Here is a 26,829-nt window from a genome sequence, read left to right as displayed (position 1 = left end):
CATTGGTTAACACTGTTGGTCTCACCATTCACTGATGTTCCAGCCAGCCCATTGCTCTTGCTGTGCTGCTGTCAGTACACACTTCCAGCAAGTTACAGAGCATAAAACCAGTTAAAAAACCTAAATGTGCATGAACTAGTCTGACTAACAGGTTACGTTGAGAGATGCTCCACTCCACCGAAATCTGCATCAATGTCTATGAGACATTTGCAAACAAATTCCTTTTCATTTAAAAGAAAACACATTCACTTGAATGGAAAATCGATTTATAGGAGATTAATCATCCCTTTTTGCAGAGAAAAAGAATCCACAAGATGTGATTTCAACCTCCCACCAGTGTCTCAGATGGGAAATGCCCTTCCCAGTGTGTACCTGAAACATATGGATCGTTTCATATCCATAGCTTCAATTCCAGTCAGTTTGGAGTTAACACCTTTATCTGAGTCCATTCCAGATTCTATTCAGTTGGCTGCAGCACCTGGGCTGGGATGGGGTAGGGGGTTGCAAAGACTCCTGGCCATTATTCAATGGCCAGGAGTCTTTGGAGTCAATGGGGGAGGCGATGACGTAGTGGTATTGTTGTTGGACTAGTAATCCAAAGAACCAGGGTAATGCTCTGGGGACCCGGGTTTGAATCCAATAAAAAATCTGGAATTAAAAGCCTGATGATGACCATGAAACCATTGCCCATTGTTGTAAAAACCCATCTGGTCCTTTAGGGAAGAAAATCCTCACCTGGTCTGGCCTACGTGTGACTCCAGACCCGCAGCAATGCGGTTGACTCTTAAATGCCCTCTGAAATGGCCGAGCAAGCCCCTTAGTTGTAACAAACCACTACAGAGCACAAAAAAGGAATGAAACCAGACAGACCACCCGGCATCGACCTAGGCACCGGACCACGGCAATCTCAGCCCTGTCGACCCTGCAAAGCCCTGCTTACTAACATCTGGGGGCTAGTGCCAAAATTGGGAGAGCTGTCTTACAGACTGGTCAAGTAACAGCCTGACATAGTCATCCTCACAGAATCATATCTTACAGATAATGTCCCAGACACCACCATCACCATCCCTGGGTATGTCCTGTCCCACTGGCAGGACAGACCCGGCGGCATGGTGGTTTCCAGTCGGGAGGGAGTTGCCCTTGGAGTCCTAAACATCAGACCCCATGATGTCTCATGGCATCAGGTCAAACATGGGCAAGGAAACCTCCTGCTGATTACCACGTACTGCCCACCCTCAGCTGATGAATCAGTGCTCCTCCATGTTGAACACCACTTGGAGGAAGCACTGAGGGTGGCAACAGTGCAGAATGCACTCTGGGTGGAGGACTTCAAATGTCCATCGCCAAGAGTGGCTCAGTAGCACCACTACTGTCTGAGCTGGCCGAGTCCCAGATGATGTGGCTGCTGGACTGGGTCTGCGGCAGGTGGTGAGGGAACCAACAAGAAGGAAAAACATACTTGACCTAATCCTCAGCAACCTGCCTGCTGCAGATGCTTCTGTCCATGACAGTATCGGTAGGAGTGACCACCGCACAGTCATTGTGGAGACAAAGTCCCGCCTTCACATTGAGGATACCCTCCGTCGTGTTGTGTAGCACTACCACTGTGCTAAATGGGATAGATTTTGAACAGATCTAGCAACTCAAGACTGGGCATCCATGAGATGCTGTGGGCCATTGGCAGCAGCAGAATTGTACTCAGACATAATCTGTAACCTCATGGCCTGGCATATCCCCCACTCCACCATTACCAGCAAGCCAGGGGATCAACCCTGATTCAATGAAGAGTGCAGGAGGGCATGCCAGGAGCAGCACCAGGCATACCTAAAAATGAGGTGTCAACCTGGTGAAGCTATAACACAGGACAACTTGCATGCCTAACGGCATAAGCAGCAAGTGATAGACAGAGCTACGTGATCCCACAGCCAACGGATCAGATCTAAGCTCTGCAGTCCTGCCACATGCAGTCGTGAATGGTGGTGGATAATTAAACAACTCACTGGAGAAGGCTGAAGCATTTGCTACAATCTTCATCCAGAAGTGCCGAGTGGATGATCCATCTTGGCCTCCTCCGGATGTCCCCAGCATCACAGGTGCCAGTCTTCAGCCAATTTGATTCACTTCACATGATATCAAGAAATAGCTGAAGGCACTGGATACTGCAAAGGTTATGGGTCCTGACAATATTCCGGCAATAGTACTGAAGACGTATGCTCCAGAACTTGCTGCGCCCCTAGCCAAGCTGTTCCAGTACAGCTACAACACTGACATCTACCCGGCTATGTGGAAAATTGCCCAGGTATGACCTGTACACAAAAAGCAGGAAAAATCCAACCCGGCCAATTACCGCCCCGTCAGTCTACTCTCCATCATCAGTAAAGTAATGGAAGGGGTCATCAACAGTGCTATCAAGCAGCACTTGCTTAGCTCACTGACGCCCAATTTGGGTTCCATCCGGGCCACTTGGCTCCTGACTTCATTACAGCCTTGGTTCAAACATGGACATAAGAGCTGAACTCCCAAGATGAGGTGAGAGTGACTGCCCTTGACATCAAGGTCGCATTCGACAGAGTGTGGCATCAAGGAGCCCTAGCAAAACTGGAGTCAATGGGAATCACGGGGAAAACTCTCCACAGGTTGGAGTCATACCTAGCATAAAGAAAGATGGTTGTGGTTGTTGGGGCCAGTCATCTCAGCTCCAGGACATCAGCACAGGAGTTTCTCAGGGTAGTGTACTAGGCTCAACCATCTTCAGCTGCTTCCTTCCATCACAAGGTCAGAAGTGGGGATGTTCGCTGATGATTGCACAATGTTCAGCACCATGCACGACTCCTCAGATACTGAAGCAGTCCATGTCCAAATGCAGCAAGACCTGGACAGTATCCAGGCTTGGGTTGAGAAGTGGCAAGTAACATTCACCCCACACAAGTGTCAGGCAATGACCATCTCCAACAAGAGAGAATCTAACCATCACCCCTTGATGTTTAATGGCATTACCATCACAGAATCCCCCACTATCAACATCCTAGGGGTTACCATTGACCAGAAACTGAACTGGACCTGCCATATAAATACTGTGGCTACAAGAGCAGGTCAGAGGCTAGGAATCGTGTGACGAGTAATTCACCTCCTGACTCCCCAAAGTCTGTCCACCATCTACAAGGCACAAGTCAGGAGTGTGATGGAATACTCCCCACTTGCCTGGATGAGTGCAGCTCCCACAACACTCAAGAAGCTCGGCACCATCCAGGACAAAGCAGCCCGCTTGATTGGCACCACATCTACAAACATTCACTCCCCCCACCACTGATGCGCAGTAGCAGCAGTGTTTACCATCTACAAAATGCACTGCAGGGATTCACAAAGGCTCCTTAGACAGCACCTTGCAAACCCATGACCACTGCCATCTAGAAGGACAAGGGCAGCAGATAGATGGGAACACCACCACCTGGAAGTTCCCCTCCAAGTTACTCACCATACTGGTGGAAATATATCACAGTTCTTTCACTGTCACTGGGTCAAAATCCTGGAACTCCATCCCTAACAGCACTGTGGGTGTACCTACACCACATGGACTGCAGCGGCTCAAGAAAGCAGCTCACCACCACCTTCTCAAGGGCAATTAGGGATGGGCAATAAATGTTGGCCCAGCCAGCGAAGCCCACATCCCGTGAATGAATTAAAAAAAAAACGTAATGAAATATCCAAAAGCCCTTCACAGGAACATTATAAAGCAGTATGACACCGAGCCGCATAAGGAGATATTAGAACGAGTGATCAAAAGCTTGCTCAAAGACATAGGTTTTAAGGAGTGTCTTGAAGGAGGAAAATGAGGTAGAGAGGTGTAGGGGGGGAATTCCAGATTTTGGTGCCCAGATAACTGAAAGCTCGGTCACCAGTGGTGGAGCAATATGTGGATGGGAATGCAGAGGCCAGAATTAGAGGATCTCAGAGGATTCAATGAAGGAAAGAAAGAACTTGCATTTCTATAGCACCTTTTGCTATAGAGGTACTAAAGTGCTCAATACTGGCACTGAAACTGTTTGCTTAGGTTTGAAGGTCTGAGTACTTAATATTTGGCACCTGGTACTGAAGAAGTGCTGCTCTGATGATATCAGATGAGGCATTACACCAAGGTCCCATCTGCCCTCTCAGGTGGATGTCAAAGACCCCATGGCATTTTTTCAAAGAACAGCAGGAGGTTATTCTGTACTTCAAACGTATTTTGGTTGTAAAATGCTTTGGTAAGCTGTGAAAGGCACTGTATAAATGCAAATTATGGTCCCGTGTATGAAGTAATCACTTGCTCACTTTTGAAGTCGGCAGCTAAAGAATTAAACTCTGTGCTATAATGATGTATTCACCATTTGCTCAGTGTGACTCAGGTGAGACGATTGTATGATGACAGATGATCTGTTTGTTGAGCTTAGAAACCTGGTCATTTTTCATGTAATCGATGAATCCAGCTCACCATGGGTTGTGGCCTGTGTTTATCTCTGACCTTAACATGCATTTAAAGTGCATATACATCACTGCCGTGCAGAGTATACACCCAGACACAGATAAAGCACCCCATGCAAATTCGAATTATTTTATACAATTGAGCAACGACTTGCCGTGTCAAAATGCATCTCAGTTTCTGATCCAGGTATTTATTTCTTCTTTGCCTCTCTGAAGGAGCTGCCTTCAAAACTCTCCCAGGAATGTCCCAAAGTGTTCAGAGACGATGAATTAGTTGAAGTACAGATACTATTATTTTGTAAGTGCACAGTGAGTCTAGTAACGCCAGTTAAATGGCCTACCCTCCAACACTTTCACACAAGTGCCTCGATTTTAGCTTGTTTGGTAAGATACCGGCCAACCATCTGCCCAATGCTCACTGACCTGGGATCCCAGTCCATCCCTCTATAGCCTTGTCCACTCTCTATTTCTGTAATCTCCAGCCCTACAACCCTCCAAGATCTCTGAACTCCTCCAATTCTGGCCACTTGAATATCCCCAATTTTAATGGTGGCCATACCTTCAGCTGTCTAGACCCTAAGCTCTAGGATTCCCTCCCTAAACCTCTCTGCCTCTCTCTCCTTAAAGTGCTTCTTAAAACCTATATCTATGATGAAGCTTTTGGTCATCTGTCTTAACATCTCCTTATGTGAGTTGGTGTCCGTTTTTTTGATAAAACTCATGTGAAATGCTTTGTGATGTTATACTAAAGAGAGAAAGGCTTCTTTATATTGCACCTTTAGATGACCTCAGGACCTCGAAGTGTTTTACAGCCAATGAAGTACTTTTGATATTTTGTTACTATTGTAATTGTAAAAAACTATGTTAAAGGTGCTATATGAATGCAAGATGCTATTGTTGGATAATGAGTATCATTGGGGAGTATGACTGTGCTGAGGGTCACAATTGAGGTTGACTGTCTCCTTGCCCAGTGCATACTGATCTTATCCATCCCTGCTCCTCAACCCAGTGGTGCTAAGGCCAATTGTAGTATCCCATCAACAACACTTTGGCCAGTTCCCTCTGGATCTATGTGGCCAAGGTCCATATTGAGCTACATGTACACCCGTTGATCCAGGTAGAGGCTTGTAGAATCATTCTGCACAGAAGAAGGCCATTCGGCCTGCCATGCCTATTCTGGCTCTACAAAGGAGCTATCCAATTAATCCCATTCCCCTGTACTTTCAGCATAGCCCTGCAAAATTATTTTTTAAAAATGAAGACTTCTAACTATTGTGAGTTTTTTCCTTGATAAATATTTTAGCTATACACAGAATTCTTTCAAAAAGTTCAGGTGCAATTTGCTATCTCTGCACATTTTCAAGAATGTTCAATAGGGTGAGTTTGGTACACAGGGCAGTGTTGTGCCTGATCAAAGGGGGCCATTTTTCACTGTATAAATTAGTTTTCTTCTTGACTTTGGCTTTTATATAGATTTTTTTCATTTTACTCGAGTTTTCATCTGCGCTGAAATTGTTTTAAGGGAATTTCTTTTTTTCTCTGAAGTGTAATCACAGTCAGTGAGTGTTCTGCTTTTTAGTTCCTTTTTGCTCCTTTTTGTTTTGCCCTTGCTCTTTTCCTCACTGTGTGTATCTGTGAGTCTGAGAGTGTCTGTGTGTCTGTGAGTCTGCCTGTGTGTCTGAGAGTGTCTGTGTGTCTGAGAGTGTCTGTGTGTCTGTGAGTCTGCCTGTGTGTCTGAGAGTGTCTGTGTGTCTGAGAGTGTCTGTGTATCTGTGAGTCTGCCTGTGTGTCTGAGAGTGTCTGTGTATCTGTGAGCCTGCCTGTTTGTCTGAGAGTGTCTGTGTGTCTGAGAGTGTCTGTGTTTCTGCCTGTGTGAATGCGTGTCTGTCTATGTGCCAGAGTGTCTGCGTGTCTGTCTGTCTGTCTGTCTGCGTGTCTGTTTGCATGCCTGAGAGTGTCTGCGTGTCTGTCTGTGAGTCTGCATGTCTGTTTGCGTGCCTGAGAGTGTCTGCGTGTCTGTCTGGGTGTCTGTGTGTCTGAGAGTGTCTGCATGTCTGTCTGTGTGTCTGAGAGTGTCTTCTGTGTCTGTGTGTGTGTGTCTGACAGTGTCTGTGTGTGTGTCTGAGAGTGTCTGTATGTGTGTCTGAGAGTGCGTGTGTCTGTCTTTGTGTCTGCGTGTCTGTTTGCGTGCCTGAGAGTGTCTGAGCGTCTGAGAGTGTCTGTGTGTCTGTCTGTGTGTCTGAGAGTGTCTTGCGTGTCTGTGTCTGTGTGTGTGTGTCTGACAGTGTCTGTGTGTATGTGTCTGAGAGTGTCTGTATGTGTGTCTGAGAGTGTCTGCGTGTCTGTCTGTGTGTCTGAGAATGTCTGTGTGTCTGTGAATGTTTGCGTGTCTGTCTGTGTCTGAGAGTGTCTGTATGTCTGTCTGTGTTTCTGAGAGTGTCTGTCTGCATGTCTGTCTGTGTGTCTGAGAGTGCCTGTGTGTCTGAAAATGTCTGTCTGAGAGTTTGTCTGCGTGTCTGTCAGCCCGTCTGTCTGTTTGTCTGTCTGCGCGTCTGCATGTCTGTCTGCGCGTCTTTGTGTCTGAGAGTGTCTGCATGTTTGTCAGTGTCTGCATTACTGAGAGTGTCTGTGTGTCTGTTTACATATGTCTGTGAGTGTCTGTTGTCTCTGAGTGTCTATGAGTGTGTTTATCTGTGCCTTCTTTCTCCGTGCATGAATTTGTGTGTTTGTGTTCATGAATGTGTAAGTGCGGGTGTATCTGTGTATCTGTGTGTCTGTGTGTCTGTATGTCTGTGTATCTGTATGTCTGTGTATCTGTGTGTCTGTGTATCTGTATGTCTGTGTATCTGTATGTCTGTGTATCTGTGTGTCTGTGTATCTGTGTGTCTGTGTATCTGTGTGTCTGTGTATCTGTATGTCTGTGTATCTGTGTGTCTGTGTATCTGTATGTCTGTGTATCTGTATGTCTGTGTATCTGTGTGTCTGTGTATCTGTGTGTCTGTGTATCTGTATGTCTGTGTATCTGTGTGTCTGTGTATCTGTATGTCTGTGTATCTGTATGTCTGTGTATCTGTGTGTCTTTGTGCCTGTATGTCTGAGTGTGTGTCTGTCTGTGTCTGTGTGTACATGTGTGACCTGCTCAATCATTTCCCTACCTCCGCCTTCAAAAGCAAGGCCTGGCTTTCATCTCCAGGTTTGACCTCTGACCTCCTGTCTGGTACCAAACGTGATTCCAATGATAATAGAAGTTTCGTGGGGCCCCGAAAAGGTGGAATATCCATTTTGTTCAAAAGGTAGAAAGTGGCGTCTGAATTTTCTTGTTTTAAAAGGCTAATTCTTGTTCTTTCACTTGTGATCCATAAAGCAACTTTGAATCAAACCCCTCTTTTAAAAAGCAAAAACTTGTCTTCAGCTTTCTTTGTTTATTTTGTATTATTTCTAACAGCAAAAATTTATAGAGAAATTCCCAGGGTTAACAGTAGATGGTAGAGAAGAGAGAGTTTGGGTCTTTTCCTGGTTTTGTGAGATGAGGATTTTTTTATCCCACCAATTCCCTGCCCTTCTGTGCTGAAGGGGCTGAACTGTATCAAGTGACTCCAGACGCTTGAGCCCATAATCCAGGCTGACATTCCCAGTGCAATACTGAGGGAGAGCTACCCTGTCGATAGTACCAACTTTCAGATGAGGCGTTAAACTGAGGCACTGCCTGTGCTCTCGGGTGGATGTAAAAGATCCCATGGCACTATTTAAACACATCCCTAAATTTAATCACTCCACCATTGGTGGTGGTGAGGGATGTATCTGATGTGTGGTTCCCCTAATTTCCCCTCCCCCAGGATTTTTATCCCTGCGACCCACTCCCCCTCTCAGTCATCAAATAGCAGCCAACTGGAGAGGTCCATCGGTGAAGGACATGGACAACTATTCCCGCTGTTCTATTGGCCACGTTTAGCTTGATGGATTTTGTAGCTTTAACTTCCTGGTGAATTCCTGAACATTAACCTAAAGCAATCTTTACGCATCGATATGACTTCACTTGGAAGTCGCAAGAAGGTGAAAAACAAAGCGCAGAAAAGTGCCTTTTATGGAAGAGTCACACAGACTCAAAACATTAACTCTGTTTCTCACTCCACAGATGCTGTTAGACTTGCTGAGTTTCTCTAGCATGTTCTGTTTTTGTCACAGGAAAGTCTTGCAATGGGAACCAGTCCACCATTCTTTCAAATTATGGCTGACCTGTAACTGAACTTCAGTTACCCACCTTTCTTTCATATCCCTTGATGCCCTTGTCCAACAAATATCTCAGCTTTGAAAGCTCCAATTGAGCCATTTGCCTTTTATGGAAGATATTTCCACCAACCTTTGTGTGAAGAAGTGTAAGGTATATAAAAACACATGAGATTCTGAGAGGAGTTTGACAGGGTAAATGCTGAGAGGCTGTTTCCCCTGGCTCTAGAGTCTAGAACCAGGGGGCACAGTCTCAGGATAAGGGGTTGACAATTTAGCACTGAGGTAGAAGAAATTTCTTCACTCAATCTTTGAAATCTTTGGCATTCTCTACCCCAGAGGATTATGGATGCTCAGTCATTAAGTCTTTTCAAGACAGACAAAATAGATTTTTGGACTATGGAAACCAAAGGATATGGGGATAGGGTGGGAAAATGAAATTGAGGTTAAAGATCAGCCATGACCTTATTGAATGGTGGAACAGACTCAAGGGGCTGAATGGCCTACTCCTGCTATGTTTATGTTTTGTTCTTAACTAGTGTTTCCCGATTTCTCTTCTGAGAGGCCTATCTCTAATTTTAAGATTACACCACTCTGTTTTGACTTTCCCACTGAAGGAAATAGAGTAGATAAGAGGATTTGATAGTTTCTCCGTATAATTTAAACACCTCGATTACTTTGTCACTCAATTTCTTAAGTGCAAGGGAATACAAGTTTATGCAACCTGTCCTCTAAGTCCTGGTATCAGATAATGGCATCACCTCCTCCCCTGTTGGAAGCAAAGCACTCTGGAGGTGATGATAATCCTTTGAGTCAGGTGAAGCACATGCATACAGAAAATCTTTTCAGAGAGGAGAGCTGTTATTGTTTTTTTTGTCCTGAAGGTGTCCCTGAATGGTGGCAGGTGTCAAAGAGAAACCTTCCTTTTTCCCTTGGACCTGTGCACTGATGGGTGGTGCTTGCCCTCTGTTCGATGGATTGTGCTGGCATTTGGAAGAATGTCAGTTTTTCTGGCTTGCTTCCTCACTGTTGGAGTTGTCTCACTGTGTCCTGGTCTGTGCTGAGTTAGGTGATCCTAACCAGAGCAGCAGTATATCTGGATTCCATCGTGCTGGGTGTGGAGAATAAGAAACAGCCATGGTTCCAGTGTTTGCTGTGGAAGTGAACATGTGTGGATAAGGATCCAGTCAGACATGCCCAACACGCATGAATGGCCTGATGACAGGCTCACACATGAAGAATAGAGAACTTGGGGACTGGAGAACCCTCATTGTGAGTCATCACCTTCAGTTATGTTGAAGAGACTAGAGAAGCTCCACAGATGTTGCTAGACCTGCTGAGTTTTTTCCCAGCATTTTCTGTTGTTGTTTCAGATTTCCAGTATCCGCAGTATTTTGCTTTTATCTAGAGAAGCTGGGATTGTTCTCCATAGAGCAGAGAAAGCTAATAGAAGATGAAATAGAGGTGATCAAAATTAGGATCAGCTTTGATGGTGTAGATAAGGAGAAACTCCTTCCAGTGGCAAGAGGGTCAGTAACCAGAAGACGTAGACTTTAGATAATTGGCAAAAGAACCAGGGGAGATGAATTTTTTATTAGACAATGATTTGCTATGATCTGGAATACACTTCCAGAGAGGCAGGTGGAAGCAATTTAATAACTTTCAAAGAGAATTGGGAAATACATGAAATGGAAAAAAAAGATGCTGGGCCATGGGGAAAGAACAGAGGGAATCAGACTAATTGGGCAACCCTTTAAAGCCATCACAGGCACAATGGGCTGAATTACCTTTTTCCGTTGTAAGATCCTATGCGACTAGCAGGGAGAAAAACTGGGTGAGCACGTAGAGAGAAGGAGCTGCCCACTGCACAGAGCAGGTCAGGGGTGCCGGACACCTGCAGGGGGCAGGGGGCAGGGGAAGGAGAGAGCAGCCAGATCATCAGTGCACCATTTCCATTGTGATAATGACACACATCATCAATGCCAGCGAGAAAAGAACTATTGCCTCAGCAGATAGCGACAATAAATCGCCTGTCAAACATTTTCCTCACAGAGAGTGGTCATGCCTTTAAGAAGGCCAGCTCCTTATCTGATGTCGTCAAGTTTAAAGGCGAATGACCTCCCTTTTCTTTTTAGCCATAATGTTTATTCATGAGAAGCACTCTGATAATCAGCTGAATGTCTGGGTCAGGACAAGGTTATAATTCATAAATATTAAAGAGCTGGCATTAATTTGCATCATTTTCAGAGGAGCTATTAAATTATTATTTCAATGTTCTACAATGTGCTTTTTCACAATCTCAACATTTTCCTTCTTGATATCTGATTCATACACTGACAGACTGTGGATGAATTAAAAATTAACTATTTCTAACCTATTTATTTATTCTACACTTTTTATAACTTTTATTTTGTAATATTTCCAATTTTTAAATTTCTCTCCAGTTCCCTTCCCTCGCCCCCTGAAGGCACTGTGTGATGCTGAGGAAGTCTTTATTGCCTTCTGGTATCTCTGACCACAGGCCACTTTTCATATGTTAACTAGATGGTGAGTGGTGGTAAGGCATTCACCCAAGGAAGGCATAACAGCAGCAAGAAATTGCATTTATATAGTGCCTTTAGTGTAGTAAATTGTTACATGGTGCTTCAAACAAAAATTTGACACTGAGCCGTATAAGCTGCTATTGAGCCAGGTGACCTAATGCTTGCTCAGAGAGGTATAGGCTTTAAGGAGTGTTTTATGGAACAAGAGAGAGGCAGAGAGAGATTTAAGGAGGGAATTCCAGACTATTGGACCAAGCAGCTGAAGGCATAGATGCCAGTGGTGGAGAGATTAAAACCGAGAATATACAAGAAGCTAAAATTGAAGGAATGCAGAGGTCTTGGAGCATAGTGGCGCTGGAGGAGGTAAAAGACTTAAGGAGGGGCAAGGCCATGGAAGGATTTGAAAAAAAGGGTGGGAATTATAAAATGGAGGCATTGCTGGTCTGGGAGCCCCTGTAGGTCAGCGAGTAGAGAGGTGGATGGAACTTAGTGCAAGTTAGGATACAGGCAGCAGGGTTTTGGATATGAGCTGAGCCTGAACAGGGGTTAATGACCAAGTGCATGAACTCTGACTGATTTGTTTTTCCTATGTCCCAGTCACTGAAGCCAATTTTAGTGTCCCGACTGTTACACCAGCTAAGCAGAGCTAGCTCGGCATTTAGCAGGGTCTAATGCTGGGGTCTTTTCTATCTGCACCTTGGAGGAACCTTTAAGTATCAGTGTGCGGTGCAAGATTCCCTGGTTGAGATTATTGGTGGGTGATCAACCAGTAACAATGATTGTGTCGAGTAGGAGATATGTAAGTTGCAGCGCAGGTTACTTCCCTCTCCCTCCTTTTCCCAGATTCTCTTTCCTTTTATAGTGGAGTCAGGTTTTGTCTCTTTCTCTTTTTCACCCCTCACTTCCTCACTGTCAGCCATGTGAAGATTGACATGGTTGAGGTCAGTGACAGCCTCTTGTGTTGACCATCCACTTCGATGTCCATTGGCTTGATTCTGTGCTGTAAATTCATTCATTCCCATTGGCCCATGCTGGGCTGGAATTATGCTTCGCATGAGCCTCCACTTACTCTGACTCTATCAGCCTATCCTGCTATTCCTTTCTCACTCCTGTTTATACATAGCTTCCCCTTAAATGCATCTATGCTGTTCATTTCAGCTACTCCATGTGGTCACAAGTTCCACATTCTTGCCACTCCCTGGATAAAGAAGTTTCTCCTGTATTCTTTATTGGAGTTGATTGGTGGCTATCTTATAGTGATGGCCCTAAGTTAGGCTCCATATTGAAATATATTATAATATTAAACCATATTGAAAAGGTGACAGCAGGCACAGAAACTTTCCTCATTGTGTTACTATGAGAGTTTTCCTGTCTTGCTGAGGGGTTCCTCGGATAAATAAATCTTTAAAATGGTTTTCCATTGCAAATATAAATTGACAGGGGTTATTTAATAAATCACACATAAAAACCAGGCCTGGTTTAAAACAAACCAGATAATCTATCTGGTGATTGGTACAGAATTCTGTTTATTACTCACCCAGTGATGTTATTATAGGAAAGAAGATGGATAGATGGGGCAGGCCACTTTAACTCACTTATTGGGGATAGTCGCATCGCAGTTAAGTTACTGAACAAGTAATCAAGAGGCCTGGAATAATGATCCAGAGACAGGAGTTCACATCCAACCATGGCAGCTGGGGAAGTTAAATTCAATTAATTAAATAATCCTGGAATAAAAATCTAGTCTCAGTAATGGTGACCATGAAATTACTGGATTGTGGTTTAAAGCTATCTGGTTCACTAATGTCCTTTAGGGGAGGAAATCTGCCTTTCTTACCCAGCCTGGGCCTACATGTCAGCAATGTGGCTGACTCTTAACTGTCCTTTGAAATGGCCGAGCAAGGCACTCAGTTGTATTCAAGGAGATGGCTCACTACCACCTTCTCGAGGGCAGTTAGAAATGGGTAATAAGTGTTGGCCTTTCTGGCGATGCTCACCTCCCACGAATGAGTTTTTAAAAATCATCTAAAAGAACTAACAGCAACCGCTCCCACCATCCCCACGCAACCACCCCCGCCACTGCTCCCCGTTTTGCAGCTTCTCCCATTATTCCAAGTTGCTTTCCTTCATTATGTTACTCAGGGCCATCCTATTTTTGGATTTTTTTTTTTGTGTGTGTGGAGAACATAAAATCATACAAAAAACTGGGAGGCCATTTGGTCCTTCGTGCCTGTTCCAGCTCTTTGAAAGAGCTGTCCAGATAGTCCCTTCCCCCACATAGCCCTGCAAATATTTTTCCTTTCCAAATATACATCCAGTTACCTTTTGGACATTGCCATTGAAGCTGTTTCCACTGCCCTTTCAGCCAGTGCATTCCAGATAGCTAGACAGAAGAACTGGGAAAGACAGTGACCGTGAGCAATGGGTAAAACAGAGCGGAAAGAGAGGCAAGAGAAGGTTGAAATGAAGAGAGTGCAGGTTAGAGACTAGTGTTGAGAGAGAGTGAGGTCATCTGTCAGACAATGCTTTATCTTGTATCCTGTCCAGGAGTACGAAAGGGATTGCAAAGGGTTTTTGTTGTTGAAAAGCCTAGGTGAAAGGCTAAGGTTCAGAGAGCAGGACATTGCCATGGTTGAGAAGAGTAAGTGGCAAGATAGATCAAGAAGTAATGGTTAGGCGGTACAAAGCGTGTGTTTTAAAAGCCTGAAGATGCTGAGAGTGAGGGAAGACTGGGGGAAGTTGAGGAGTTTCACACTTCAAGGTCCTGGGAAAGAATGAGCTGGAGTAGGAGATAGTTGCTGTCTCGTGTTCTTTCTTTGATCCGCGAATGTTCCTGTGGTCCTCAAAGGGTTAACGTCAATGCCGTTGTGAAACCTAAGCGCCTGCAAAAAGGGAACAAACCATCCTGAAGGTTAGAGAGGGAGAGTGATTCACACGAGTGAAGAGGATAACGAGCACAGAAGAGGCTAAACGATGGCAGCTCTTTGCTGTTTGCTTTGACATCACGGCCTCACGTCTGACCTGCTGTGCTTGTGGCAGTGTCCGGAGCGTTACAAGCCATTTACTGCTGTGAACTGATGTTTACATGCCTGACTTATCACAGAGCATGCTTAACGGACAGGACACACAGCTAGCTCCAGTGGAAAAAGCACCTCAGGAAATAAATTTCAGATTAGGGACTGAGGCCGTAAGATAAGAGGAGAACTGTTATATTTTTCTTTATTTACTTTCAAAGGAAGAGTAAGGTAAGAAACAACCTTTAAATTTCCAAAAGCAATGTTGATACTATGATTTCAATGAAAGATCTTTTGGGGCAAATATTTGAGAGAGATGTGCTTAAGCCCTCTATCATTGTCATAATTCGAAAAAAAAGACTATAGTCACTGGTATGTATGACTTTACACCTAAAGTTTTTCTTTACACGTATGTATACTTTCATCATTTTGTCTGTAATTTGGCACCCCAGCTGATTAGACACTGTCCTTCTCAAGTCTGGAATCCAGCCCCAGATTGAAGTGATGGGAGTTCCCCTTGTATCTGCCGGCAACGAGGGGCCTACATGCATAGTTTGAGGCAGTAGCAACCCCCTTGTGTTCACTGCACAAAGCAGCCCATAATATAGCATTGACTGGTCTGAGCCTTCGAGGAAGGCAACTTGTTTCTACCAGAATGACTAGCACTTTACGTTCCAGTCGCTCTCACAATCTCTCGAATTAATACTAATGCGGTGCAATTAGTGTTAAATGGGGGCAGTTCTGAGTGCATGAGTCAGAACTCTAAAAGCCTGTCCCATATATTTGGTCTCTCCAAGCTTTTGGACCTTGTGGGCTGCATAGGGGCGTATGATGGAGCCTCAGCAGACCATATACAAAGTTTAATTCGCTCTTCTCCTTCATTTCTATCCATTTCAAGTTGCTGATAGCAATAGATCCTGGAGCTCTGATATTTTGGATTTATTCAAGAATGGGGGAACATTGCTGAGAACGGTTCTTACCAGACCTTCAGGCGTACAGAATTCAGGTAGCACATACAATTGAATAAGGAATGCAAGTACCATTGCCTGAACTGCAAGGGACAGTTTGCCAGGGTCTGGAGAATGCGTGACGCTCTGAGACACACCAGACAAAGGAGACTCGCATCACCCATTAACTTAGGCTGGATACAAACCTTGGGGGCCCCAGAGGTGAAAGGGCAGCACGCAAGCAAAAGATTGCTTTTGACTGTATGACTTAATCGTAATAATTCCTGTTTGTTTAAATGTTTCTCCTTTTGAAACGGTTGAGAATCATTTGGGGGTGGAATATTTCTTAGGGCGCAAACCGAGCTGAGTGGCATCTGCCACCAAGTTATAAACTCTGTCCAAAATTTAGTTCCATTGAAGTTAATTTAACTGAATATTGGACCAGGTTATGCTGCTGTCCAGTTTACATTCCCGCCTGAGCCTAATTTCAGCCCCATTATCTTCTGGTTTTAATATTGAGAATTATTACCCTTGTGATATTTTTCACTGAATGGAAATCGTGAGGGCCATTGTTAAAGGCCCTTCATGTCTACTAACACCAATACTGGACTCAAGACAAATTTCCGAATAACTGGGAAGACATTAAAATAACAAACAAGCTCCATTACCTCAGTGAGTATGGGCACGCCCCAGGCTTGTGGAGAGCCGCACAAATCAGAAAGGATTCCAACTTGACTCCCCAGTCTTGTGAAGCTTCAGTTGGGAGAGCTATGAGGGGCATTGCAATGAGCCTCAGCACTTCTAAAATATGGAGAGGCAAAATCCAGTCAGGTTTTGTCTCTTTTTTCAGTTTTCCTGAATGCTGTCCAGTGACTTTTGCTTAAAAATTTGCACGCGTGTGTGTACATCAGGTGAGGTCAGCATTGTGGTCATCTGTGATGCCCAATACAGTGGAATAGCCTGCTGCTCGTGATGGCTTTCTGGATTCCGTAATGGAGGGTAGCCATTTTGCAGAGTGATGCTGCGGCTATTTTCCGGCTTCAGTCAGTGCCTTTATGAGAGGGGAGGAGGGGAGAAAGTTGGTGATAATGATGGTAATGAGCTGTGCCGTATTGCTGCATGATCCAGTATCCTTAACACTGATGGTAGTTTCTCTCTCGTGCCTGTACAGGTCAGGAGAGGTCATGAATACCCCTCAGAAAACACAATTTGGGGAGACCTCGGAGATCTGTGTTTCAATATTTCACGTTTAGCATTGGCAATTCGAAATCGTTTGGTTAAAAAAGAATTAATAATTATATAAATGTATAAATAAAAATGACTCTCTTTTCACCCTGTGCACATTTTAAACGGCTGTTTTATCTAAAATCAAAGCTTTGGGAGGTGGGGGGGGGCGGTGTTGAGAATGCTTTTAAGGAATTTCTCCTCTTCAGCTGCCTCCAGCGCATGTACATGCGGAACCATTCACGCTGATTAGCTGGTCTGCAACCCCTCCCAGCGCTGCCTGCAAAAGCTGACATTTAATAATAAAAATTCCCTGGCCTCTTCTACTTAGAGTTGCCAACCCTCCAGGATTGCCCTGGAGTCTCCAGGAATTGAAGACAAAGTTCTAGGATAATGCTGCGAGCAAAATCAGTGAGAAAAATCATAGGCATATCAGAAAAAATTGTGTTGTTGTAAACATTTTCTTGGAACGTTTTGTTTATTAGTTACAGGAATATTGGAAATGAAAAGGAAAGCATTTGATTATGTCGGCCCTTTGGAAGCAGGAGGTCCTGTAATGAAACCTGGAGGAGCATGTTGAGCCAGAGTTGGCAACCTAACAGGGCTTTGGCCTTCTTTAGGTCATGTTCTGAGCTCTTCCATAAGTCCTTGAACTCAAGAATAAAAATGTTATAATCAAGGTGTTGGTAAACCAGGGTCCAAGGTAGGTCAGTCAGCACAGTGGGCGATGGGTGAATGGGACTTGGTGTGAGTTTTGAATTAACTCAAATTTCCAGAGAGATTTACATTTCAGACATATTCTTGACCATGGTGAAGTGGTCAAACACTGAAGCAAACAAAGAACATTGCTGTGCTGAATGTGTTTACCCAGGAGATGAACTTGTGTACGCATGTATATACACACAAGTGTAGGGGCAAACACACATTGCACACATACCCCACCTCACACCTCATCCCCCGCCCCCCCCTTTTGAACAGTACCGTAAATCAGACGTTGATGGTGTGCGCTCAACTGAAGCTGTTAATGCATTGCCTTCCCAGGGAAGCTTTCTTTACTTAGGTTATTATCAGCCCAACAAAGACTCTATGTTGTCTGCAATTGTGTGGGCTTTTTTTATTGCAAGCCAATAAATTTCACCGACAGACGCTCGCTGCTCAAGTTTCATGTAGGCCTTGATTTAAAAATCCTTACTCTTGTCTACAGGTGCTGCCATGGTGTGGCCTCCACTTTCCCCCTTCAGTCTCTCTCAGAGGTTGTAACTTCAGTTCTTCTGAGCCACCGTGAGTTCTTCCGTTCATCTGCCTGAACAGATCATCGCACTGCCATGGTTTTCCTTCAGAGTTGGAACCAAAGGCAGGGCTGGTCAGATCTGCCCCTCGACGCTGATCCAATAGGGTGGCCGGGAGATCTATTACGAATCTTGAATTATCACGCCATCCGCTCAGTGATCGTTCTCTGCCCATCATCTCCTGGACTGGTTTCACTCACCTGGGAGGAATTTTCCAGAATATTTTTTCCCCTATTTCCTTTGTGGGATAATTTTGTCTTGTTGTTGCCTCTCCCAGGAGTGGACATAACTGAGGGAAGAGGCGGTTGAGGGGATGGGGGCGCAGGGATGGAGGAAGTGTTTAGTCACGAGGTTCCGGCCATCATGAGTGAGAGACAGGCTCGATGGACCAGCTGGTCTTTTCCTGCCCATGAACTTTATGTGTTTGCAACGACCTGCATCTTGTGTTCTTAAAACCTCCATTGACTTGTTATATCTGACTTTCTACCCAACTGCAAAAGCCTCCTCTTTGTCCCTCTTCCCTCCTCCAACTCTTTCTCCAAGCCCAACTCCTCTTTTCCTGCCCGAAGGCTGGGAAAATACTGTTGGATGTGTTGCCAGTTTATAGTTGAATGGAATTGTTATTACTTAAAGGAACTGCAGGTATTGTTGGAGGGGACTAGAGGTCATGATTTTAGAGTAGACAACAACAACAACTCACATTTATTTGGCACCTCTAACATAGACAAACAATCCTAAGGTGCTTCAAAAAGATGTAATCAGAAAAACATATGCAGGGCAAAAGGAGAAGATTTTGGGACGGGCTGACCAAAAACTTGGTGAGAAAAGTGGATTTTAAGTTGGGCCTTGGAGGAGGGGTTGGGGAAGGAAGCAGAGAGGTGGAGGGAATTCCAGAGCGTGGCTCCCAAGTGATTGAAGGTACAGCTGCTATTGGTACGGGAACGTTAAGGGTGAGTGGGATGCACAAGAGACCAAGGTTTGATCCCAGTTTGTGCTAAGTTAGTTGATCACAGCTGAGAGGCAGTGTGGAAGCTGCAAAGGGTCTCAGTGAGCCGAGGTTAGAGAGCAGATAAATCCACCAGGATCCTTGCTCCACTTGGACCTGTTGTCCATCACTGATAGGCCAAAGGCGTAAACTCCATGGTGGGTCTTTATTAGATCTAAATAATATGAAACACTGTTCTGACACCATTGTTCTTTTTTCCCCATTATAATCCTAACTCATATAAAGAACTGAAAAGACCATTCTATTTGCAGGTTAAGGATATTTCTGACTATTTCATGTGGATTTTCTTCTCCCAGTTGCTCAGTAGACTTCCTGCCAATTGCTTTTAAAAATTTTGTCCAGGACATCATTTCTGCCATTAATGGACGTTCCATGGAATTCTCCCATGTGAGATACCTGGGAATATGCAAACATACAAAGTTCATGGGCAGGAAAAAAACAGCTGGTCCATCGAGCCTGTCCCTCACTCATGATGGCCGGAACCTCGTGACTAAACACTTCCTCCATCCCTGCGCCCCCTGACACCCCTCAACCTCCTCCTCCACTTATGTCCACTCCTGGGAGAGGCAACAAAAAGACAAAAATATCCCTTAAGGAAATGGGGGGAAAAAAATATTCTGGAAAATTCCGCCCAGGCAAGTGAAACCAATCCAGGAGATGAAGAGAAGAGGAGGATCACTGGGCGGATGGCATGGCAATTCAAGATTTATAATAAATCTCCTTGGTGCCCTATTGGATCAGCATCGATGGGCAGATCTGACCAGCCCTGCCTTTGGTTCCAACTCTGAAGGAAATGGCAGTAAACCTGTTGGCCTGGTCGTCTTCTTAATTTGATTGGCTCTTCAGAAGGACCCCAATCACAGCAAATCACGATTGACATGACACTGCCCAAACAAAAAGAAACCCAGGGGCAGAACTTGAGCATACGCACTTCCAATGACTATTGACTACTTTTCATTTTCTAGCTGGCAATAGCCGTTGGGGAGCTAAAAGCAAAACATTGCAGATGCTGGAAATCTGAAATAAAAACAGAAAATGCGGGAAAATCTCTGCAGGTCTGGCAGCACCTGTGGAGAGAGAAAAGGAGTTAACGTTTAGAGTCTGAATGACTCTTCTTCAGAGCTAAAGAGAAGTAGAAATGTGATGGATTTTATACCGTTTAAGAGGGGGTGGAACAGGTGGAGCAAAATAGAAGGTCAAGGGTAGGTGGGAACTCAGGAGAGATTGACAAATACGTCATGGACAAAAGACAAAGGAAGTGTTAATGGTAGAGTTAAAAATTAAAGAAGGTGCTGATAGTGGCATAAAGGTGGGGAGCTGTGGGAAGCTGTTTCCCCAGTGCCCAGGTCAGCAGAGAACAAGCTGTATGGATACCTGCTGCCATCACCCACTGCGGCATTAGCTAATCCAACGATGGAACCAGACATCTTTGGCCTCAAGCCTTTCGTTCCCATCATTTTAGGAAATTACCTCTTCACCTCCTGTCCTTCAGACTTGGAAAGGTTGCTCATGGACTAAATTGCCCTTTGAAGGCTTTCAAAATGTTGTCCCTGGGCTGTTGTTTCTGGAATCCTGCTGTGCACATAGTAACTACCTACATCACAACAGTGTCTATGCTTCAAAAGTACTGAATTTGACTATAAAGCACTTTAGGACATCCTGGGTTATGAAAGATGCTATAGAAATGCAAGTTCTTTTGTCTATATTATATACATATATGTATAAAATATATTTTATATATGTATGTAAATATCTGCCCAACCTCATCAAGCACAGATGTGGAAAATTCAATTTTAAAATTCAGACAATTAAGATATTTTCTTCTGTCCATCTTTCCCTTCAATGTATTGTTTACTATATATAGTGTTACCCCTTATGACGGCTTTATTAATAAAGGAATGGTGAACAAAAGCAGGGAGGTGATGCTAAACCTTTATAAAACACTGGTTAGGGGTCAGCTGGAATATTCAATCCTGGGGGTGCAACACATTTTAGGAAGGATGTCAAGGCCTTGGGAAGGTGCAGAGGAGATTTACTAGCCTGTTGCCAGGGATGTGTGACTTCAGTTATGTGCAGAAGCTGCCATTGTTCTCCTTACAGTTGAAAGGGTTAAGGGGAGATTTCATAGAGGTGTTTAAAATCATGAAGGAGTTTGACAGAGTAAATGAGAAGAACCTGTTTCCAGGGATGACGGGATCGGTAACCAAGAGGACACAGATTTAAATTAATTGGGAAAACAACCAGAGGTGACATGAAGGAGCTTTTTTTTTACATCAAGTTGTGATGTGGAATACATTGCCTGTAAGGGTGGTGGAAGATTCAATTGCAATTTTAAGAAGGGAATTAGATAAATACTAGAAAGGAAATTTTTTACAGCGGCTATGTGGAAAGAGCAGGGGAATGGGATTAATAGGGTAGCTCTACCAAAGAGCTGGCACAGGTACAATGAGCCAAATGGCCACCATCTGTGTTGTATCATTCTATGAGTGCATTATACTATCCTTTATGTCAACAACAACAACCTGTATTTATATACAGTAGCAAGTTCAATCTGGCAAAATGTCCCAAAGTGCTGCACTGGAGCGTTGTCTAAGAAAAAACAGAGCTTGTGTGATATATCACTCTCCCCTTTAATTATTCCCCCTCCCTTTAATTTTCACCGACGTGCAATTTCCCACCCCCATAAATACAAGGGTGCTCCATGCATTCATCCAGTTTACACCTGGACCTGTGAATAATGATTGTAGGAAATCTGAATGCTGTTTGGTACATTACCATTCAGGTGGGATTAGTAACACCTCCTAATCTTTCAGACTTGATTTGCAGCAGAGTAAGAGAATTGGCTCTGATAAATCTGCCAACTGATTATCTATGATTTTCACTATGAACTGCTTCATCCAACAGTTTAATTGGTTTCCATTGAGTCTTTCACATGGAGTGCTTTCCCAGTGACTCTGTTTGGTAACTCCACTGCTTGATGTAGAGGTGAAGATCAGGAATTTTCCCAAGTTTGATCTCTGGACTGTTAGCTCTTCCCAGAAGTGACATGGGAGCCCCTAATGAGCTCAATAGCGTCAGAAAGGGGCTAATTCTGCTTCTGATGGCGTTCTGATGACTGCTGCTGGATTATTCGCCTGGGACCCTCAACCAAGAATGCGGTTGAATTTGGGTGCGATGCCCCCAGAGTCAAATAGCCTGTAGACACTTTCTGCCTTAACCATATGCGTAAAAAAAAACCTGATACCGGGAATACAGGGGGAAAGTGAAAGTCTGTGTGCTGATCGTAGTGTGCGTTTAAAGTGCTTTTTTTTTGTCTGAAATAAAGATGAACTCTCCCGTGGGGCATTGTATTAGGATTGCCAACGCTGGTTGGATGCATTCCTGAAGGTTTCATCACACGGCCTCCCACCATTCACCACCCTCTCCAGCCAAACAGCCTATATCCCCATCACCAATGTTTTTTTGCAACTAATAAACAAAAGTGGTCGAAGTAAAATTTAAAGAAAGCACACAATTGTTTTATTGCCTTTATGATTTTTTTTGTCCCTGGGTTTTGCTCATGACAGTGTCCTGGAGATTCGATTCCCGGAGACTCCAGGGCAATCCTGGAGGGTTGGCAACCTCTGAGGTTTGAAAGTAGATCTATCTGGATAACCATTAAAAGCTGAAATGACAGATCTTTTATTCCCCTGCACACCAATGTAATGTTTTACCAATTTGTATTATCATTCATTTTTTACTTTTATTTAGCTGAAGTGTCTAATGATTATGTATGTTACAGGGAACTAGAGCTGTTGCTAAGCAACAGGCCAAGTCCAATGCAGCTGGAAATTAGGCTTGGACCAATGGAAAGCAACGAAACAGAAATTTACAGTGAAGGTAAGAAATGTGCGGAGGATTAGAAGATGTGTTTTGTTATTAATTGCAGTCTTTGGAATTCCTGGGTTTATCGCTGAGCTCATCGTGGCAGCCTTCCACCTCCATAAGACAATGGTTTGTACCGTGGTGGTCAACTGTGCTAAATATCGCCTGGTGTGGCTCAGGAGCCCCACTCTGGCATAGCAGTGTCTGCCGCATTTGCTTTTGCTGCAGAGGAAGACAGTGGGGCTGAGAAGGTGCAACATTTGCTGGCCTCTGTTTTCTATGGGCCCTCTTCTCAGTTAGCTGAGCCGAGACCAGTGCACGTATGGTCCTGATGTTTCAGCTTGCCAGTCAAAGAGCTGGTATCTTCCTTCTTTCTGTTTGTTTGCCTCGTGTGATGGATTCCGTCCACTAGTTGAACAGAGGCTGTAAGCTCCTGGCACATCTTGACGCATGTGAACCGTGGTGGGTCAGCACCTCACTAGTTGGGATGCCCAACTTGAGGTGAGCGGTAGCTGACCATTAAGACACGATGATCCCTGCAGTGAAACTGGAGTATCCTCTCTCGGGCACAAACCTGGGCGAAATTTATGGAGACCCTGGGCTGCCCAAACATCAGGGCCACCCTCTTGACCTTCCCGGTTGAGTGCAAAGGAATGCAAAACACCATGTTAGGCACCAGCCTGGTTGCAGGAGTTGCATATTTAGACATCAGTCTGTCTTTGGGCTCCACTCCAGACTTTTTGTCAAGGTTTACTCACTTAGCTTTTAACTTTCCTGAGGTATCCACAAGGCAGTGGAGTTATACGCCCATAGCTGGGAGTTTGGTTCATGAGTGCCAGGGCATGTCCACATGAGCACTTTTAAAACCGCATACACATCATAGAATTATCAATTTCGTCCCCTCCCCACACTCCCAGTCTCTCATTCTTCAACTCAGTTTAGATCATTTATTTCAGCAAATAGTTCACACCTTATAACCAGAAAAATTCTCCTCAGATCTGCGGTTTCCTGTAATGTACACGGGGGTCTGCGGTTTCCTGTAATGTACACGGGGTCTGCGGTTCCCTGTAATGTACATGGGGTCTGCGATTCCCTGTAATGTACACGGGGTCTGCAGTTCCCTGTAATGTACACGGGGTCTGCGATTCCCTGTAATGCACACGGGGTCTGCAGTTCCCTGTAATGTACACGGGGTCTGCGATTCCCTGTAATGTACACAGGGTCTGCGATTCCCTGTAATGTACACGGGGTCTGCGGTTCCCTGTAATGTACACGGGGTCTGCGGTTCCCTGTAATGCACACGGGGTCTGCGATTCCCTGTAATGTACACGGGGTCTGCGGTTCCCTGTAATGCACACGGGGTCTGCAGTTCCCTGTAATGTACACGGGGTCTGCGATTCCCTGTAATGTACACGGGGTCTGCGGTTCCCCCCTGTAAGACAAATTTCAGCCTTAATATTTTTAACATTTAATTCAAATGGTCAATAAGCATTTTAGATCATGTCATGTAATTTTTTTGAAGGGAGCTTGCCGGGGAAGGTTATCTTCTTTGAGAGTAAAATAACTGTAGATTAAACTAACCCATTTTAAAAATTCAACCTGTGTATATACACAGATTACCATTGGGTGGAAAATGCTGCAACAGCTTAACACCTTGCAACTTTCAGGTAATATTGAGACACAAAGCAATGTTCACTTTATGGTATTTGAATCACTTAGCCCGGTCTCTGCATTCCCCTGTGTGTAGCACAGTCCAGCCTGTGTGTAACACACATGCATGTGCTCTGTGTTACTCTGTGTTTTCTGCATTGGATTTTTAATGTACTTGGCTGGGGTGGGGGGGGGTGGGGGGGGGTTGCTGGTGGGTGAGGTCATAAAAATGGATTTTAATACCTAACATGAATAATTATTTCAGAGTTTTTTTGGACATGTCTGCCACCTTTCTCACTGAAATTCATATGTGGAACTGGTGTCACTGGAGTATTGTGCTAGGGAAGCTCAGTGACTTTGTAACTGGAGTGGAGCTGTGTGAATAGGGGTCAGAGGCTCTCCACTGAAAACCTACCCTGCCTCTCCTATTTGGCAACCTGACCCACGGGTCACAAGCTGTGGTTCCAGGCTTATTGATCTTCGGAGGGGGGATGGGGGTGAGCGGGGCAGTGAAGGGGGTGGCGGGAGGGTGGAGAGAAGCTTGTCTGGCTAGTGTGTTGTCTGGACTTTGCACATTCCTGGCTTCAAGGGGGTGTGGACTTGCAGAAGGAGCTACCATTGGGAGGAAGTAATGTTCACTTAAAGTGCTCGAGCCCAGCTCGTAGGTCTGAGCATGCTCCATTTGCTCTCCCAGATGCCAGTCAAAGCCTTGAAGTCTGGACTCACTGGAAGATTATATAGAGTGGATTTTACTTTGCGAGAGAAACACCTGACTGATAGTGCCCCCTCTGAGCAGATAAATAGGCAAACTGTAGACTTTTCTGACTAAACTTTAACCGAGGAAGCACATTGTTTGCAGCAACACAGAACTAAGCACCAAAAAAAAAAAATCTCTTTGGGAAGAGAGAATGGAAAGAGGGAAAGTTTACTAAAAAGCAGAGCAACCTGTGGAATCGAGGATCTAATAGGTCAGTACACTGGCTGGGAATAGACCATGCTTCTTAGTATTTCACTGAGACTATTTTAAAGGCAAGAATGAAATGATTATTTCTTGAACTGAGAGCGTCTGTTGTTTCTGAGTGCATGTTCTGGTATATTTGTGCGATATTATTAATCACATCAATGTGGAAGAATCTGTAAGGCAGTCAACATAATCCTATATATATTTTTGAAAATAAGCTGCGTGCTTGAAAGCTGGTAAAGCTCAAGTATTTGCAGAGTGTGCTGCACAGTGCTGTGCAGGTTCTTATCTTTGCTCAGTGTGAGAGAGCCTCACACAAACACTCACTTGTACACTCACCTGACACTCTCACACATTCTCATACACTCACATTCATTCACACGTGCACACATGCCTATTCTCATACACTCACACAAACGCACTCTCCCGTACTCCCATTCACTCCCATTCACTCACACTCACACTAACCTGACTCTCACTCAAATCCAACCCACATTCACCTACGCACACATGCACACACTCACACGCTTCGAGAAAAAGTCTTTACACTTCCCCTGCCTCTTTTGAATCCTTGCCCCCTTTTAAGGTTTCTGCAACCTGCTTGGAGCTCTTTAGCTGAAGGTGTCTGAATAGCTGGCTTTGTGCGTTCAGCCAGGCGAGACTAGGGGTCAACCCCTAAAAGCCCTTTGTGTAACGTTATTAAAAGATAACAATGTGTCTTTGCTGGAAATTTAGCAGCTTGGGGATTTTATATCAAATCTACAAGAAACCTTCTCTGATTTGAAATTTCCTGTATTTTTTATGATTAACTCAGTCAGAGGAAAAAAATAATGTTGCAATAGAATTGCACCTATACCTTCACCAAATATAGAGTGAACATTGAAGATTACAGCTCTGGAGAATCAAATATACACTATTAAAAAAACTGGTAGTGAATAATATTGAATAAATCAATGCACATTTCAATAATTGCTGATATTTTTGACTATGCACGCTGGATTTTTAACCCCTTGTCTCCTGATTTGCCTCCTTCTCACTTTCCCTCTCCCAAGTTCCTTACCCTCTCTCTCCAATCCTCTCTCTCACTCCTGTTAACTGTCCATTATACGTTCCCTCGTTCCTTCTCTTTTATCCTTTTCTCTGCTTCTCCATCTCCCTTCCATAACCGTGAGACTTAACAATGAGTCTGCAGGTCTTTTTTTTCCAAACTGAGTGTGTGAGAATGTCTCTATGTGCAACTGTGTGTGCTTGTTTGCACGAGTGTGTGTGTGTGCGTGTGTGTGTGTGTGTATATCAGTATGCATGCAAGAGAAAAGGGATGTTTTGTGAAAACTGATATGAGACATCTGTCTGCAGAATCCAGTTTTTACTTTGAAAATTTTTAGTGAGTTGAAAGCTGAAAAAAATCAAAGTGTAAAACTGTTTCCCTTTGTCTTTTCAAATTGATTGTAAAGCTTCTTCCTTTGTGGGATTATTATAGTTGCATTTTGCATAATATCAATAAATGTTAGAATTCCTCAGTTCTTATTTTCCTAATGCTTGCAGTGTAACATTGATGATTTCCGGTTGTATGGTTTTCTGATAATTGTATTGTCAAGGTTGTGGTTAATTTGACTGTTATTTATTCATGAATTAAGTATTCG

The 26,829-nt window shown here is 44.2% G+C and overlaps 1 protein-coding gene across 4 annotated transcripts in view; it reads left to right on the top strand.

The window, feature by feature from the left end:
* LOC144671341 (uncharacterized) overlaps nucleotides 1-26,829 on the top strand; it is a 318,999-nt gene that overhangs the window by 76,360 nt on the left and 215,810 nt on the right. For 2 of the 4 annotated variants that reach the window (XM_078533193.1, XM_078533183.1), the window contains exon 3: nucleotides 22,493-22,590. In XM_078533193.1, coding sequence (XP_078389319.1) covers nucleotides 22,493-22,590 — 98 coding nt within the window. Of the gene's footprint in view, nucleotides 1-22,492; nucleotides 22,591-24,196; nucleotides 25,194-26,829 lie in introns of those variants that run through there. The other 2 variants (XR_013573914.1, XR_013573913.1) reach the window with 1 other exon arrangement.

This window comes from Cetorhinus maximus, chromosome 2 (assembly GCF_964194155.1).
Source record: "Cetorhinus maximus chromosome 2, sCetMax3.hap1.1, whole genome shotgun sequence".
NCBI classification, from domain to species: Eukaryota; Metazoa; Chordata; class Chondrichthyes; order Lamniformes; family Cetorhinidae; genus Cetorhinus; species Cetorhinus maximus.
This window is presented reverse-complemented; position numbering and strand designations above follow the sequence as displayed.